Raw genomic sequence first — 15,891 nt, 5'->3', positions numbered from 1 at the left:
AGATAAATAAGCCTTAAAAAAAAAAAAAAAGAAATGAATGGACTTACAATTTCACTCTCCAATCAATCGAGTAATATCTTTGGTTTAATTCTGCCATTTTTATGGAGGAAGGCAAGAAATGTTGACAAAATAATGCAGTGAATTATGGATTTGGCCAAATTAACTAAATTTGGTGTATCTGTTTACTACTTTATTGTATTCTCTGCTCCCCGCTCTGGCTCTGGTGAATTCTCTCACCCTCCTGCGCTTCTGACTGTACCCAGTGCTTGTATGAATAAATAAATAAATCTTTAAAAAAAATAAAGATTTATTTATTTATGCATACAAGAGCTGGGGTACAGGCCAGCAGTGCAGGGGGTGAGAGGATTCTCCAGAGACAAAGTGGGGAACAGAACAGGCAGACTGACTGAAGTACACTGCTGAGTGGAGCAGCGGGCGAGTCAGGAAAGGTCTGCTGCGCCATGTGGGTTGCTCCGTGGCCAGCCGGGGATGGAACTTGTGCTGCAGAGGCTGGGGACAGCTTCATAGGTGTGTCTTAATGCCCTGCGCCTCCAGGAAGGCCCTGTATTTCAATCTTTATTGAGGTTTTATTTTTTATTTTTATTTTATTTTATTTTTTTAGAGGCATGCTTTATTTATTTGTTTGCTGGTTTGTTTGTTTGTTTTGTTTATACATGCACTGGGTACAGTCAGAAGTGCGGGAGGGTGAGAGAATTCACCAGAGCCAGAGCGGGGAGCAGAGCAGGCAGAAGGACCGAAGTACACTGCTGAGGGGAGCAGCGGGCGGCAGGAGAGGTCTGCACGCCATGCGGGACCCTCCTCCGGTGGCCGGGGAGCAGCCGTGGATTGAACCGGCGCTGCAGAGGCCGCGCGCAGTTTCGCAACCCAGCGCTCAACCGCTGCGCCACCGGGGAGGCCCTTCTATTGAGGTTTTATAGTAGCATTGTTTACTAAATAAAAAACTGAAATGGATTTAAATGTCCAACAACAGGAGACATATGTGATTTTCACACTTTCACTGAGAAAGAGTAAAATTAAAACTCATTTATAATTATATATTCTGTTTGCTCTGTATCTAAAACTATCAGTCATATCTTTTATGCATTTATTTGACATCCACTTTTAGTATAAGTCCCTTATCTGGTTGGTAAAGCTTATTTTTAATCATTTAGCAAAGTTTTTTCTTAAGGCACAGTAAGTAAACACATTTTAGAAAAGAGTTATAAGAAACATCAAACATAGTTTCTGCATCTATGCAGTTTCAGCACAGCAGTCAAGAGCACAGGTCTTGAACTCTGGCTCTGCTACAGCAACTAGCTGCGTGACACTATGAGTCTCCATGCCTCAGTTTCCTCATCAATAAATGGGGAGAACAGCACCCACCTCATAGCGATATTGGGGGAGTTACATTAGAGCGTACACATACAGCACTGAGGACTACTGAGTATCCAGTGCAACAGTCAGCTGCCACTACCACCACCACCTGAAGTCATAACGACAGAGCTTCCAGGAATCAAGTCTGCTTAGTCTCCTTTCGCCTGACTGCTATTTTAAAAAATGTTCTCCCTCCGTAAGCTCACTTTGCTTTCAGAGCCAACACAGTGATCAGGCTGTGCCCTTTGCTGCACTGGACACGCTGGACAAGCTCCCTCGCAAGGCTTGGCCACAGTGGCTCTCCTACTTAGGCTGAGGGGGTTGTGGCCCCAGCACTAGTGCTACTCTGTGGGGAGTGAGGAACCCTCGGAGGTCCTGGTCTAATAAGTGATACAGGAATTGTTCTGAGATTCCTCTCAGGCTCATTCTGAGGTTCCCAGGCTCTATGATTATTTACCAGGTCATGGCGTGCAGCCTGCAGTAGCAGTCTTGCCAGGTACCTGCTGTTACACTCTGAACTGAGGTGGACACGAATACCTTCACTGAAGAGCAGAAGTCTTTCATTTCTTCCTGGGCTCTGAACAGTGAATTTCCATAGCAATAAAGCAAGTCTGGTGACTCAACTCTCTCAGCAATTCTAGAAAGGAAATTGTGAAATGATTGGGGTCTGCTGAGAAAAGTACATCCAGTTTGCCAAAAGGGGGAGCATGGGAGCAGAAAGCAGATGTTTGCCCACGTCTTTAAAAAAAAAAAAAAACCAAAAACCACCACCAACCTTGTTTGGATTCCCCAGTGTTTTAGTTTTTAATTTCTTTCGCAAGAACAAGGGGGACATAGTCAACTTTCTCTTTTTAAGACTGTCTTAAGACAGAAGGATTGAAGACTAATGATATACAGTGAACTTTGAACGATTCCTTTCTATCCTTCCCTAGTCTCCAGCCTGCCTGCCACACACAGAACAGCTCTCATTAAGTTGCTCTCATTAAAAGGAAAGGGGGAGGAGCCAAGCTAGTAGCTTCTCCAGAGGTGAGGATAATTACATACTTAAGAGTAGTACATCTTTATTTCTCTCCTGGCTGCCAAAGATTGTTTAAAAAAGAAGGATCCGAATATTTAATCTAGATCTCACCTTCACTAAAACAATGGAGAAGTTAGTGATATAACCAAGTTTATTGAAAGTTAATCATCTCCGTGCTAACTTCCCCAGTCCCTAGGGCTGAACACTCCTTCATGCCAAGCAAGAGGAATGATGTCAGTGCCTGGAGTCCTTTGTAGAAGCAAGTCTTAGAATCACACTCATTAGTCACGACCATGGGGAGCCTGGTAACACAAAAAGGTTTCCACAAGACACACATCAACAAGGAGAGAAGTTCTCCATGCAGCTCTGCTTCTGCTTCTGCTTCTGTAAAGGCAGCTTTGGCAAGTGCATATTTTCAAATACCCACGTGTGTATTTTCAAATTCAATTCAGAAGAATTCTGTAAATTTAAGTATTTTTCGTATGAGCAACACATTCAGTCTCTTATTTTACTCACATTATCCAAAAGTGCTCTGTATCATGTTAGCCTAAAAACTTAAGAAACCAAAATCCTTGGAAAATGCACAAGGCTTACAATTTCCCCATAAATCTATCTATATTATATAAACAAAGTAGGTAGAATATACATTTTGATTTGTTTGATAATTTAACGACCTCTATTGTTATTGTTGCCCCCTGAATTAAAGCAAAATGACTTGATTTAAAAAGTATTAATCTAAAGAAGAAAGTGAAATGTTCTGTAATTTCCTGAGATCTCGTTTGATTCTCACTTGCCTTTGAACAATGTTCTAAGACCCTTCTGGTATACTCTGGGAATACATGATCTGGGAATACATGATCTGGGATTCAGTTGTTAATAGATGTATAACAGAAAAGACATCATCCTATTGTAAGATTTCCTCTTAAAGAACAACCTTTAAAGTTGGATTATTTCCTGAACTAACACAGAACGCAAGATAAGCAGTGGCCTTTTGAAATTTACAGTTTACAAAGTCAGTCCCATGCAGCAGTTGGCAATACCCAGACCCAGGAGGAGGAAATCTGTGAACACAGAAACATATTTCACAGGCTACATTTTTCTCCTTTATTTGGGCCATCAATTGGACAACAGATTACTTTCTAAAATGATTACGTACTCTCATCAATTAGCTAGGTAGAGTATCAATCCCGAAGGAAAAATGTAATAAGCTCTTCTTTTGTAAGTGCCAGCTGTCAAAAACTGTCAGTTAGTCAAGCTTTTTAATGTTCCAATCAAATCACACGATGAGTGGAAAGTCACTGCTCAAAACCCATTAAGCTGCTTTGCTAAATGTCCAATGTTACATAAAAACTATAAATAACTTAGTACTTTCAGGTTTTTTTTTTTTCCCAATTTGCTTTTCTCAAAGTAATAATGATGTTCTGCTTCAGTTAATAAAGTCATTTTGGAACTGCCTTAGTGTTTAATCTACATTCTCTTTCTGTGGGGAACAAAGATGGCAAGCAGTAATCAAATCAGAATCAGAATATTCCTTAGAGTATCTGTCATTAACAATTTTTAAAATTAAGAGCACCAGAGATAGTAAAGACTAAAAATTTTGATCACAAAGCTTTTTAATAATCTTGCAAGTTGACTTTACTTTGGGGAATAAAATGCTGTTTCTAAATGGCATCTAGTCTTTTTCAAATATTTGCAAAGGAATTCATATGCTGATTAAAGGAACATCACTTACTTCTGGCTTAAAAATAACATGCCAAATAGCCAACACCAAATACATATTTTTATTGCAATGTTCAAAAACTGATTATTGAATTAAAGAGGTTTGTTTCTACACGCTGAAGAAGTAATTCTTGGTCAGTGTATGGTTGCTCTGAGGGTGACCTAAAGGCACAAATAAGGATGCTGGTAGCAGACTCTTGCTTAAGTGAGACGCCAAAGTCAGTTGAGACCAGGTTTAAACCACTTAATAACAATGGAATGCTCCTTTCTCTTAAAATTTGTTAAGAGCAGTTTTTCCTACACTTTCTGGTGAGTCCAGTTCCTCCTTGACCTGCGGACTCCATCTCTTCCCATGGCAGCTCCTGGATTAACAATGATCTGTAGCAACACTTTCAAACAAAATTTGAACACACTTGGGAACAAAGAAATATAAAGCTATAATAGAGTTTGCATATTTTGCATAGAGTAGGAGCAACTCTCTTCATTAAAAACGTATTGTTTTTTGTTTTCTTTTTTTCAGGATAGTTAAAAAAGAACACACCCAAGCTGGATATGCTGACAATTTGAAATTTGAGTTTTCAAAACCTATAGGCAAGATATTTTGAAAAATATATTGAAATTGAAATGAAATAAAGTATTACATATTAAATCAGTTATCTTTCTTTAAAGAAAAGTAAAAGAACTCTTCAAGTACCTCGTCCAGATGAAGCAGATGTTGGAAGCACTTTGAAATCTTGAATTTCACTTGAATTCTTGACTTTCGCTTGAAATCTTGAATTTCACCTGTAATACTTGTACACAGGATATCGCCTATACTCTATGACAATTTTTTATTTTTAAAATAAATACTCCCCAGACCTAAATATTATATTAGATTTTTGGTGAAAGTAAGTAAAAATCCTTATAACTGTAATACTATAACAGGAATATTTACTCAAAAAAGAACTTATCTTGACACAACTATATACTTCAAAAAGAAGTAGCCATTATATGCACATCATTTTATTTGCTTTTAAATTTACAAATAGAACAGATATGTTATTCAAGATATTAAAATTTCTTGAATTTTACAGAAGAAAAAGAAACTGAAGTGAAACTGTAGGAATTGCTGAGCTTCAGATAAATGTTTCTTCAAAACAAGAGATATTAGTTCCTAAAAGATTCCTCTAAAGTTAAAAAAAATTAAAAAAAACATTAAGCCATTGGGTTATTATTTTTTTTTAAACTACACATTTCTTAATGGACATATGTTTACATTCACAGATAGTAAACTTAGTCTTCTGTCTCATAAAACTCAGAACACACCACTGATGTCTAAATTAAACAAAACAATGAAAGCCTCGTTTTCATATTAAAAAAAAAACCCTTTAAAACCTAAATCTACCTTAACATTATTTTCCAAGAAAGCTTAATAAGGAATGTCTATTCTGCAAGTAAAATGTCATACAAGTCATTTTCAAGGAAAGAAATACATGGTGAGGTGATAACTTGTGCTAGCAGGACCGACTAAAGCCCGCGTCCTGACACCTGAATTCAAAGTATCAGCCGGTCCTCGCCTCCCTCCTGAATTACCTGACCAATGGATGTTTGGCTTTGTTGTTTCAGAAAGCACTGTTTCTTACATTCCATCAATTGTTCGAAATCACGCCACATTTTAACTTGTTTCATATTTGGACCATGACTTTCTCGAACAGCTTTTTGTTTCTCTTGGAGTTTCTATCACAAACAACAAGAATAATTAAATTTCAGTTATAGGGATTTACTGGTACTGCTATAATGGTATGCATTGTAAACTTGATGAATAATAGTCAACTAAACCAGGTTCTCCTATGATGCATGACAACTCAGATTAATAAAATGTTATTTAACTTTATGACAGAGGTAAGACAACCTGAAGTTAAAAAGAACAGAAAAATATAAAAGGAAGGGGAGGGGGACATAAAGAGAGCCAGGAAAGAGTAACAGTATAGTATCATAGTGTAAAAAAAGTGCAGATCTTGGAAGACTTGAATTTCAACCTTAGCTTTGTCACTATCTGTAAATAGGTCAATTTCTTTGGATCCCGGTTTTCTTGTCAATTAAGACAAATAATAGGGGAAAATTATAAAAGTATCTGCTTTATATTTTTTCATAGGACATAATATAGAAATACTGGTAAACTCATGTTAATATTGTATTCTTTTCTGAATCAGTGTATGCTCTATACATGCACAAATAAATCAAACTCTACTCATATATTCCTTAGGGAGAATGTCTAGTAATTTTTTTGAAGTACACTATTAAATAGAACTAAATCCTTATCAGAATTGTTTGTTATTAATAGCTTATAAACACAGTTCCACCTGCCAATACTGTTCTACTTATTGACAATGAAATTATAAACAGAAATAAGAAAAATTTCCAATAAATGGCTAAACAAAAGACTAATGTAATCTGAGAGCAGATTTAAAGCACTTACTAAAGATTGCCCTCCCCAGCTATGACTAATGAAAGCAAAGTTAACAGCAAATAGCAGAGGAAACAAAACAGAGTTAATACAATATAATTTAAATACAACCAGCATATTTTTGACAAACTACCTGGTATGCAATTTTTTTTTTTTTAAGATTTATTTTTTATTTACCTATACAAGCACTGGGTACAGTCAGAAGTGTGAGAGGGTGAGAGAATTCACCAGAGCCAGAGCGGGGAGCAGAGCAGGCAGAGTGACGAAGTACACTGCTGAGGGGAGCAGCGGGCGGCAGGAGAGGTCTGCGCGCCATGTGGGATCCTCCTCCGGTGGCCGGGGAGCAGCCGGGGATCGAGCCGGCGCTGCAGAGGCTGCGGGCAGCTTCGCAACCCAGCGCTCAACCGCTGCGCCACCGGGGAGGCCCCTGGTATGCAAATTTAAGTCTATGGTACAAATAAAGTATCTTACAACAAATATTTTTATCCTCATAATCTAAAACAAAGTAGTAAGAATTTTTAAGAGCTCTGAGCATGATTTTAAGGTTAAGGTACTACTGAAAACGGTAACATTTCTTATATTGAAATAATTTCTTTGTCAAAAATCCTAACAACCTTAAAAGTTATTTAAAGACCCAAAGACAGGATGTGGGAACTATCTGTGTTGGAAACACTACATTTAATTCGCTTTATAAGCATGTGTGTGTTTTTTTTTTTTTTAAAGATTTATTTATTTATTCATACAAGCACTGGGTACAGTCAGAAGCGCGGGAGGGTGAGAGAATGAGCCAGAGCCAGAGCGGGGAGCAGAGCAGGCAGAAGGACTGAAGTACACTGCTGAGGGGAGCAGCAGGCGACAGGAGAGGTCTGCGCCCCATGCGGGACCCTCCTCCGGTGGCCGGGGAGTAGCCAGGGATTGAACCGGCGCTGCAGAGGCTGCGGGCAGCTTCGCAACCCAGCGCTCAACCGCTGTGCCACCGGGGAGGCCCAAGCATGTGTGTTTGAAACCTTTAACTTTCTGAATATATTTTGAGTATATAATTTATTTTTAATGCTACTATCATTTAATACAGATTTAGTTTGTTGATAGTTGCACAAAAAAAACTGTTGCTGATTTCATTGTTTTTAAAAGGGTGAGGTGGTGTGTACTGTAGGGGGGAAGTAACAGGTGCAGGCCCGTTCTGGCTCGTGGTAATACCAAGTGCAGCACCAGAGGCTGGTCTAGCTTCAAAAACTCACATGACCCGAGGAGGGTGTGACATCAGTCTATGTTGGGTTGGAAGCCTTGGCTTTCCTTACTCTGAAAAGTGAGGCTTGTTCTGTTTGTCTTGGAAGTTTAGATCTACTCTAGAAGTGGTCTACAGGTCAAGGAGCCTTGTTTCTTAGTAATACTGCCTGACAGGTGGATGAGCTCCTTGATGGCTCGTTCTACTGAAATATACTCAGATTGCTACTGCTCTTCCCAAAGATCCTGCAGTAAAACACTGCACTGGGCAGGGTAACAATACATTTTATTTTATTGTTTTAAAGATTTATTTATTTTTTTTAGTACATTTTTAAAAAAAAAAATTTTTGTTTATTTATACAAGCACTGGGTACAGTCAGAAGCGCAGGAAGGTGAGAGAATTCACCAGAGCCAGAGCAAGGAACAGAACAGGCAGAGTGATGAAATACACTGTTGAGGGGAGCAGCGGGCACAGCAGGAGAGGTCTGTCATGCCATGTGGGACCCTTGCCGGCGGCCAGGGATTGAACCGGCGCTGCAGAGGCTGCGGGCAGCTTAGCAGCCCAGCGCTCAACCGCTGTGCCACCAGGGGAGGCCCAGATTTATTTATTTTTATACAAGAGCTGGGGTACAGGCCAGAGGCGTGGGAGGGTGAGAGGATTCACCAGAGACAGAGCAGAGAGCATAACAGGCAGAAGGACCGAAATACACTGCTGAAGGGAGTAGTGGGTGCGACAGGAGAGGTCTGCTGCGCCATGTGGGAATCTCCCTGGCCGCCCAGGAATTGAACCCGCACTGCAGAGGCTGCGGACAGCTTCACAGGGCTGTGCTCAACCGGCTGCGCCACCAGGGAGGCCCAAGAACACATTTTAATGAGATTTAGCAAGTATGCTCGCATCTTTGTACAAATTCAGTTTGACAAGTATTTCTATACACATAGTATCCATCCAGACACTTTCCAAAAGAATCTGAGGAATATTTTCATATGAAAAAAATTACATTACTTAACATATGAACTATTGGGATGAAAACCAATTATTGGCAATCATACTCTATCCTAGTTAAAATACTGTCAAAATGAACAGAGAGAACAGATGAACACGTTTTAGAGAAATGATTAATTCAGATTTGGGACAGGAAATGTACTGGATGAACCTCAAACATTTTGTCACATCAGAAAGTAAAGAAGCCATACAAGTGTAGCAGGGTTGTTTTAAAAGGATTTGGAGCTAACTTCAAAAGGTATCTGCTGGCCAAACATGGGAAAATTTGAGCACTGACAGGAATAGTAATTGCAATCGATCAAAACATATCAAATATATTAAATTAATTGTCCTATGAATTGTACCTTAGGGTGGGCAACCACATTGTTGGTAAGGAGAAAGTGTTCTTTATAAAATGATTCCAGTAAGTAAATGCAGAGGGAACAACAAAATTAGAATGTCACCACTTGGTAATCTGTAATGAATTACTGGATTTAGGGAGTAAGTAATAGTAGCTACCTCCTTACAAAAAAAGAGCCTCCTGACCATCTATGAAGTGTGCTGCCCATGTAACAAGTCAAATTTATTAGTCAAAGGTCTAGATATAACTACCAATGTGCAAAACCTACTCGGGCCAGAAGAACATGCTGAATGACACCACGGCATGCCATGGGCAAAGCTCAGGCTGTGGGACACCCATGAGGACAAATAACTCCTATTTTTTCTTTCTCCCAACACATAAATGTAAAGAAAATTTAATAATATAACAAATGTAAAGAAAAAAGATGAAGGAGAAATAAAGAGAAAAAGAGACTTAAGAGATACAGCAACTAATAAAATGCGTGGATTCATATTAGGATCCTTATTTGAATAAACCACTAAGAAGTTATGAGACATGGTGCCTCCCTGGTGGCACAAGGGGTTAAGTCTCAGCACTATCAAGCTATCGCCAGTCATTGCAGCATGAGTTCGATTCCTGGCTGGCCAGGGAGATTCCCACATGGCGCGGCAGACCTCTCCTGTCTCGCCCGCTGCTACCCTCAGCAGTGTATTTCAGTCAATCCACCTGTTCTGTTCCCCACTCTGTCTCTGGTGAATCCTCTCAGCCCCTCCTCCCCAGCACCTCTGGCTGTAACCCAGTTCTTGTATGCATAAATAAATAAATCTTAAAAAAAAAAAAAAGAAAGATGATCAGATAAAATAAAAGGACCTCTGAGATTTGCCCAAAAATTATTTGGGGTGGGAAGTGGGTGGGACTACAGAGAAAATAAGACTAGTCACAAGTTTAATGATGACAGTTGGGTGCTGGTTACATGTAAGCTCATCACATCATTTTCATTGTTTTATATAGGCTTGAAATTTTCCATAATAAAACATTTTTTAAGTGGAGAACATATCTACCTTCTTTAGTAATTTTCCATAGCTTTCTACACCATTTGTTTTTCTGAAGTTTCTATTTACAGGCTTTGGGGAGCTAATTCAGTTTTTATATAAAAGCATATAGACATTGCTTTTAATAATGATTCAAACCAGAAAATGTAATAAGGGTGAATAATTTTGTCATCTCCAATTTACTGAGTCAGACCAATAGTTAAGATGCACAGTGCATTAAGTCTGAAACAAGGCAATTTTTCATTTTCACTTTCAGAATGAACAACCTACAATATACGTATAATTATTTCCAGGATGCAGACTTAAGAATATTTGATCAGGGCCTCCCCGGTGGCGCAGTGGTTGAGCGCTGGGTTGCAAAGCTGCCCGCAGCCTCTGCAGCACCGGTTCGATCCCTGGCTGCTCCCCGACCACCGGAGGAGGGTACCACATGGTGCGCAGACCTCTCCTGACGCCACTGCTCCCCTCAGCAGTGTACTTCAGTCTGCCTGCTCGCTCCCTGCTCTGGCTCTGGCTCATTCTCTCACCCTCCCATGCTTCTGACTGTACCCAGTGCTTGTATAAATAAATAAAAATAAATCTTTAAAAAAAAAAAGAAAATTTGGTCAATAATATAAACCTTTAAAAAGAAAGACAATGACATAACCATGTATTGAAAATCTGAAATTAGACACATTTCAAAAAAATAAATAATACATTCTTACCTTTCCAAGGTTTTCCTGTTCAGCAATATTTTTGGTATACTGTTCCCTAGGGAGTGAATATAATGATTTAGTTTCAATTTACTTCAATTGATTTGATTAGAAACTAAATTATAAATTAGCATATCTATCTAAACATACCAGAAAATATAGTTCAGAATACTAGAATCAGAATAAAACATTATCAAATACTCTCTTTCCCCATCTTTAGTCAGTTCTTCTGGTAAATAGTAATTTAAGAGGGAAAAAGGCAAAACATCACTTAAGAAGTTAAGAAAATTCAAAATGTTAAGTACTATTTCTGGTTAATCTATCCCTAAAACAATGACAAAAAACAATGCCAACCCATTTGCTTAAATTATAGTTTGTTTTTGAAGAGGTTTGCAGAAAGGAGAAAAGATACACATCTTAAATAAACATTAAATAAATTCTAACCCTGCAATTCCATTTCTAGGAAGTCATCCCACACAAAACTCTCAAAACATAATGAAGGTAAAAGCATAGGCTATTCACTTCAACATTGCTTATAACAGTGAAAAATCTGTAAACAGATTAAATGTTAATAGATGGGGAAATGTTTAAGTAAGTTATGGTACATCCATTCAAAGGAATAAGATAGAGTGATACAAAAGAATGAGGTAGTAGGTCTATAAAGTGGAAAGAATTCTAGATAAACTATTAAGAGAAAAACTATATATGTAATTTAATCTTATTTTTATATACACACACATGAAATTTTCCCATGCATTTGCTAATACACATAAACACAAAGACATATTAGCAAATGTGTGGGGTAAGAGTATGGAATAATGCATACTAAAAAACTAACGGGAGACATTTGATGACTTGGCATAGTGGACAACATTTCATTTTTGGGTGTTGTACTTCCTAATGGTTACTTTTTGCTTTTAACAAAAATTTCTTTTATAAACTAAAAAAATCTGCAAATTTTAATGCAAAAAATATAAATAACATTACATTGCATTTTTAAGCAAAAGTCTATTTTACTATGTTTAATATATTTTAATAGTACATAAGTCAAAAAGTATGATTTATTGTGTTAAGGACAAAGATTGAAGGACAAGGACAAAGGAACCAACACAAAAGAAAGTAAGAGGGACTTTAGAACTAAAATTTGGATGGAAACAGTATGTTTCTGTGTAAAGCTACGAGATATTTAAGAAGAAACTGAGTAACACAAAATTAGGAATCTCAAGAAATCATAAGCCACAAAGAGAATACTATAGCATCCGAAGTGATGGAGGAATTGCATTTACACAAAAAGGATTAGATTAGTGAGGGTAGGAGTGATTAGAATAGACAGAATAACAATAAAAAATACCCAAAGTCCTTACAGAGCTAAATCAAAGGTAGAATTTGTGCACAGGAATGAGGGCAGAATGAAAGAAACACAATTCTTTCTTCTGCCCTTTAAATTTATGTCACTAAGTCAAACTGCTTGCCTTTCTAGCTCTCCAGTGAAAACAGTGAGGAGGATGTAAATGACATATTGTTCAAGAGGAATTTATGATTATAGTTCAGGTAGCTCTAAATAATTAATTTATTACCCATGCATGAGATATGTCCAAATTGTTTCAGAATTTTCATATTTATAGTTCCTCAAGAAATCAACAGTCTCATGTTCTTCTCTCCCATAACACAGTACATATTTTTTTAATTCAAAGAACTTATGCAAGAGGTAATAATGAAACACTTGTTATGTATCAAACACACTGTGGGATTCAGAAGACAGAGAGGGTCCTTGCCCTTCACGAACTCACACTATATAATTTCCAAAACACTGTTGCATACATTATATTAACTTGATTCTCTGTGGGATATGGTGTTCTCCTTATTTTATACGTGAGGGAATTATTTGCCCTAGGGCACAAAACTACAATCTGGAAAAAACAGGTTAGAAACAAAATTTGAGTCCATTTTAGTTCACTGAAATAAAACATACTGCCTCTGTAAATGAAGTTAAATTTGCTGAGAATATTTCAAAACCAAGCTAATTTCTTTTTTTTTTTTTTACTAAGCTAATTTCTTAAGATATTTGGCCTTAGCAGAAAGTGTCCTAAAGGTAGAAAATGGAGTAACAAAAATATGTCTGTAATAATAACATTTTAAACTTTTATCAATGAGTTGAGAGTAATATGGACTCCATTTTATTAATAATATTTTTCTCAAGTACCATTCCAGTCATGACACATTATTTTTCTATGGGGAAACTATGAAGTGGTAAAGGCTTAAGATGATTTTTTTAAATGATGAAGAATATCTGATTAGAAAACTGGTCAGGAAATTCATACTTGGAAGTAGTATTTCTTCTATTTATAATGATAACTTTGGAAGAAATGAAAATTTCTAAAGACTTCTTATTTTTCAAGACCAAAGTTAACTTTTCACATTTGTGAAATATTAACATTAACCATGTAGATTTATTGGAACACAGTTTACATTCAGTGAAAGAATCTCAGTAAATATATTTAATATGTTTAATATGTTAGAAAAGACATTGTTCTATTTATAGGTACTTCCAGTCTGACTTGCATTCCAGTGCATCCTATGAAAAAAAATTTAGATATTCTATTTCTTACATTCCTTTTAGTAACATGAATATATAGGCCACTAAAGATCTCAACGGCAACCTAGAATCAATGTGAATCCTACACTTGGAGTTTCTACTGAATGGTGAAAGCAAAACACTTGAATTATGATAAGGAGCAATTGTTCAATTATTACATTTTGTCATAGGCAGCAATTCAACTATAAGGGTATCTCTTAAGTAGCATTTGATTTATTATAGTATATTGCAAGCCAGGACTAGAACCTACCATGTAAGGGCTGGTGGCATCTACAAACCCTTTTTGGTTTTGAAGGTTGATACACAACAACCACAGCTTCTAGCTGAGCACAATGAGCCCCAGATGACTGGAGTCCAGGCCATGCAGGACTTTAAAAACAGACCAATTTTAGAGCTTATAAAACAGCAATGATGAAGTTCTGTGTAACCCTGAGTAGGGGGGTTGTATAGTAATTAATTGCTTAATGGTTACAAGTTTCTTTTTAGGGTGGGTAAAATGTTTTTAGTAATATGCAGCCAGGACAGCTGCACACCATGTTGTGAAATGTCACCAATGCAACTGAATCATACACCGAAAATGGTCAAAATGGCAGTCATATGTTATATATCTTTTGCTACAACAACAACAACAAAAAAAAAACACCAGGCAAGGAAGTTCTATCTATTCCTTTTACTTATTACAGCTGAACCTTCTGAAGATGTTTAACAGGATTTAGTCCTAATGGATACCTTAGTCGCTGCTTATTTGAGTATTCCAACCTTGTACAATTCTATCCTATTTCTAAAACGTCTACAGGTAAAAACATGACGTAACTCAATTTATAAAAACAACAAATTTACTTGCCTAATGGCCTTTCTTTTTTCTTGCTGATCAGAAGAGACATAAGCCTTCATCTCATCAGTAGCACGACGAAGCTGTACTTCCAGGTTCTGAAGTGGAAAGGACTGAGTTTCAAGTTAAGTTCTTGATACGGAAATATCTCAGAAAAGTTTTTGATTCACTTTCTTTGTCTTACCTTAATCATGCAATTTGTATAATGGTATCTACTTTCTTCTTGAAGACATTCTTCACGGAGTCCTCTGACTTCCTACAATATATAATTTTAAATGAGCAACACTGTAATCAGAGGCAGAGATGACTTTAGATGTGCAAGAAAAGAAATGTCCTCATAGTCAGTTCCTCTTCTGTGGCTATAACTTTATTTAGTGAAACAGGCTAAGTTGTGATCTCTCATAGAGACTACATCACTCTAAATCCCACAAGTTTAGTTAATGGCTTATTAACTACTTAGCATGTGCCCAGCACTGCTGGGGAACAAGCAGTGGCCAAAACAGACAGGTCCCTGCACTCATTCAAGTAGAAGAAACAGACACAAGGAGAAAGTACATGATGAACACAGACAGGGTTAAGAGCTACAGAGAAAGTCTGCAGTTGAATGTGACGGTGACGGAGCAGGCCACGTAAGGCAGCACCATCAGAGAAAACCTCTGTGAGGCAGTGATATTCGGGCTGAGACCAGAAAGAAAAGGAGAGCAAGGCAAAGAGTTGGGTGAAAAGTATCACAGAGAGAGAAGACAGAACACCTGTAAAGTCCTCAGGTGAAAACAAGCTTGGCCTGTTTGATGGTCACAAAGGCCAGTGTGGCTGGGCCCCTGTGGCTGAGGAGCAAAGCTCATGGTTTTAAAAAGCCATCAATTTTAAGTGCAACAGGAAGCCAATGGAGGGCAGCCTGAGTTGTATACAGGTTTCTTTGGCTGCACCTTAGGACAACAGGAGCAGGTCTCTGTGCGAGCACAGAAACGTCAGGAGGGGGCCTGGACCTGGGTGGTGGCAGTGCAGACGGAGACGTCAGAATGCACACATCAAATCTGAAGAACTGAAGGTCTCTGGCGCTGAGGAGAGAGGCTCAGGGCACGAGGGTAAAGATGTGGGAATCTGTTGACACTGGTGTAGTGAAAGTAGGCACGCACACAGGCAGTTCCTGCTAAATTGTTAAAATAAAAATGGCCTCCTTACCTGTTCTAATTTGGACCGATTGCTTTCGAGGCCTGCGGCACAGCTATCATACTGGGATTTCTTTTCATCACACTCCTGGGTTAGTTCCTAGTATGAAAGGGGTAAATGATTGAATAAGTGAAAAACAAAGACCTAAGATGTGGCTCTGAAACAATGCACGCCCTTGTAAGTCTTGTAACTTAACTCTAAGCTTCTTGGCATACTTGAGTTATTTACACAACAATCGGACATTTGAGAATTATGACAGATGAAGGAGCTGATAAAAATAATAGCTACCATGTATTTAACTGTGTGCCAACCTCTTTGTTAGGAGTTGGGGACAACAGTGAACAAAATACCAAAAAACCCTTCCCCTCAAGTACTGTTTTGGCAAGTAAACAGGCTGCTGAGCACCAAGATGAGCAAAGGCAAGACTTAAGAGCATGGGGGGC

General features: G+C 38.0%; 1 protein-coding gene across 2 annotated transcripts in view; it reads right to left on the bottom strand.

The window, feature by feature from the left end:
- Window positions 1–5,226: 5,226 nt before the first annotated feature.
- Window positions 5,227–15,891, bottom strand: part of IFT81 (intraflagellar transport 81) — a gene marked incomplete at both ends in the record, with an annotated part of 63,541 nt that continues 52,876 nt past the window's right edge. Inside the window, 6 exons of one of the 2 annotated variants that reach the window (XM_084253076.1) lie at window positions 5,227–5,277; window positions 5,684–5,827; window positions 10,860–10,898; window positions 14,284–14,373; window positions 14,460–14,531; window positions 15,461–15,547. In XM_084253076.1, the coding sequence (XP_084109202.1) occupies window positions 5,227–5,277; window positions 5,684–5,827; window positions 10,860–10,898; window positions 14,284–14,373; window positions 14,460–14,531; window positions 15,461–15,547 (483 nt within the window). Of the gene's footprint in view, window positions 5,278–5,644; window positions 5,828–10,859; window positions 10,899–14,283; window positions 14,374–14,459; window positions 14,532–15,460; window positions 15,548–15,891 lie in introns of those variants that run through there. The other variant, XM_084253077.1, reaches the window with a different exon arrangement.

The sequence above is a fragment of the Talpa europaea genome, assembly GCF_964194135.1.
Source record: "Talpa europaea genome assembly, chromosome: 14".
In the NCBI taxonomy this organism is placed as follows: Eukaryota; Metazoa; Chordata; class Mammalia; order Eulipotyphla; family Talpidae; genus Talpa; species Talpa europaea.
The sequence above is the reverse complement of the archived record's forward strand: the minus strand, read 5'-3'. Positions and strand labels throughout refer to the sequence as shown.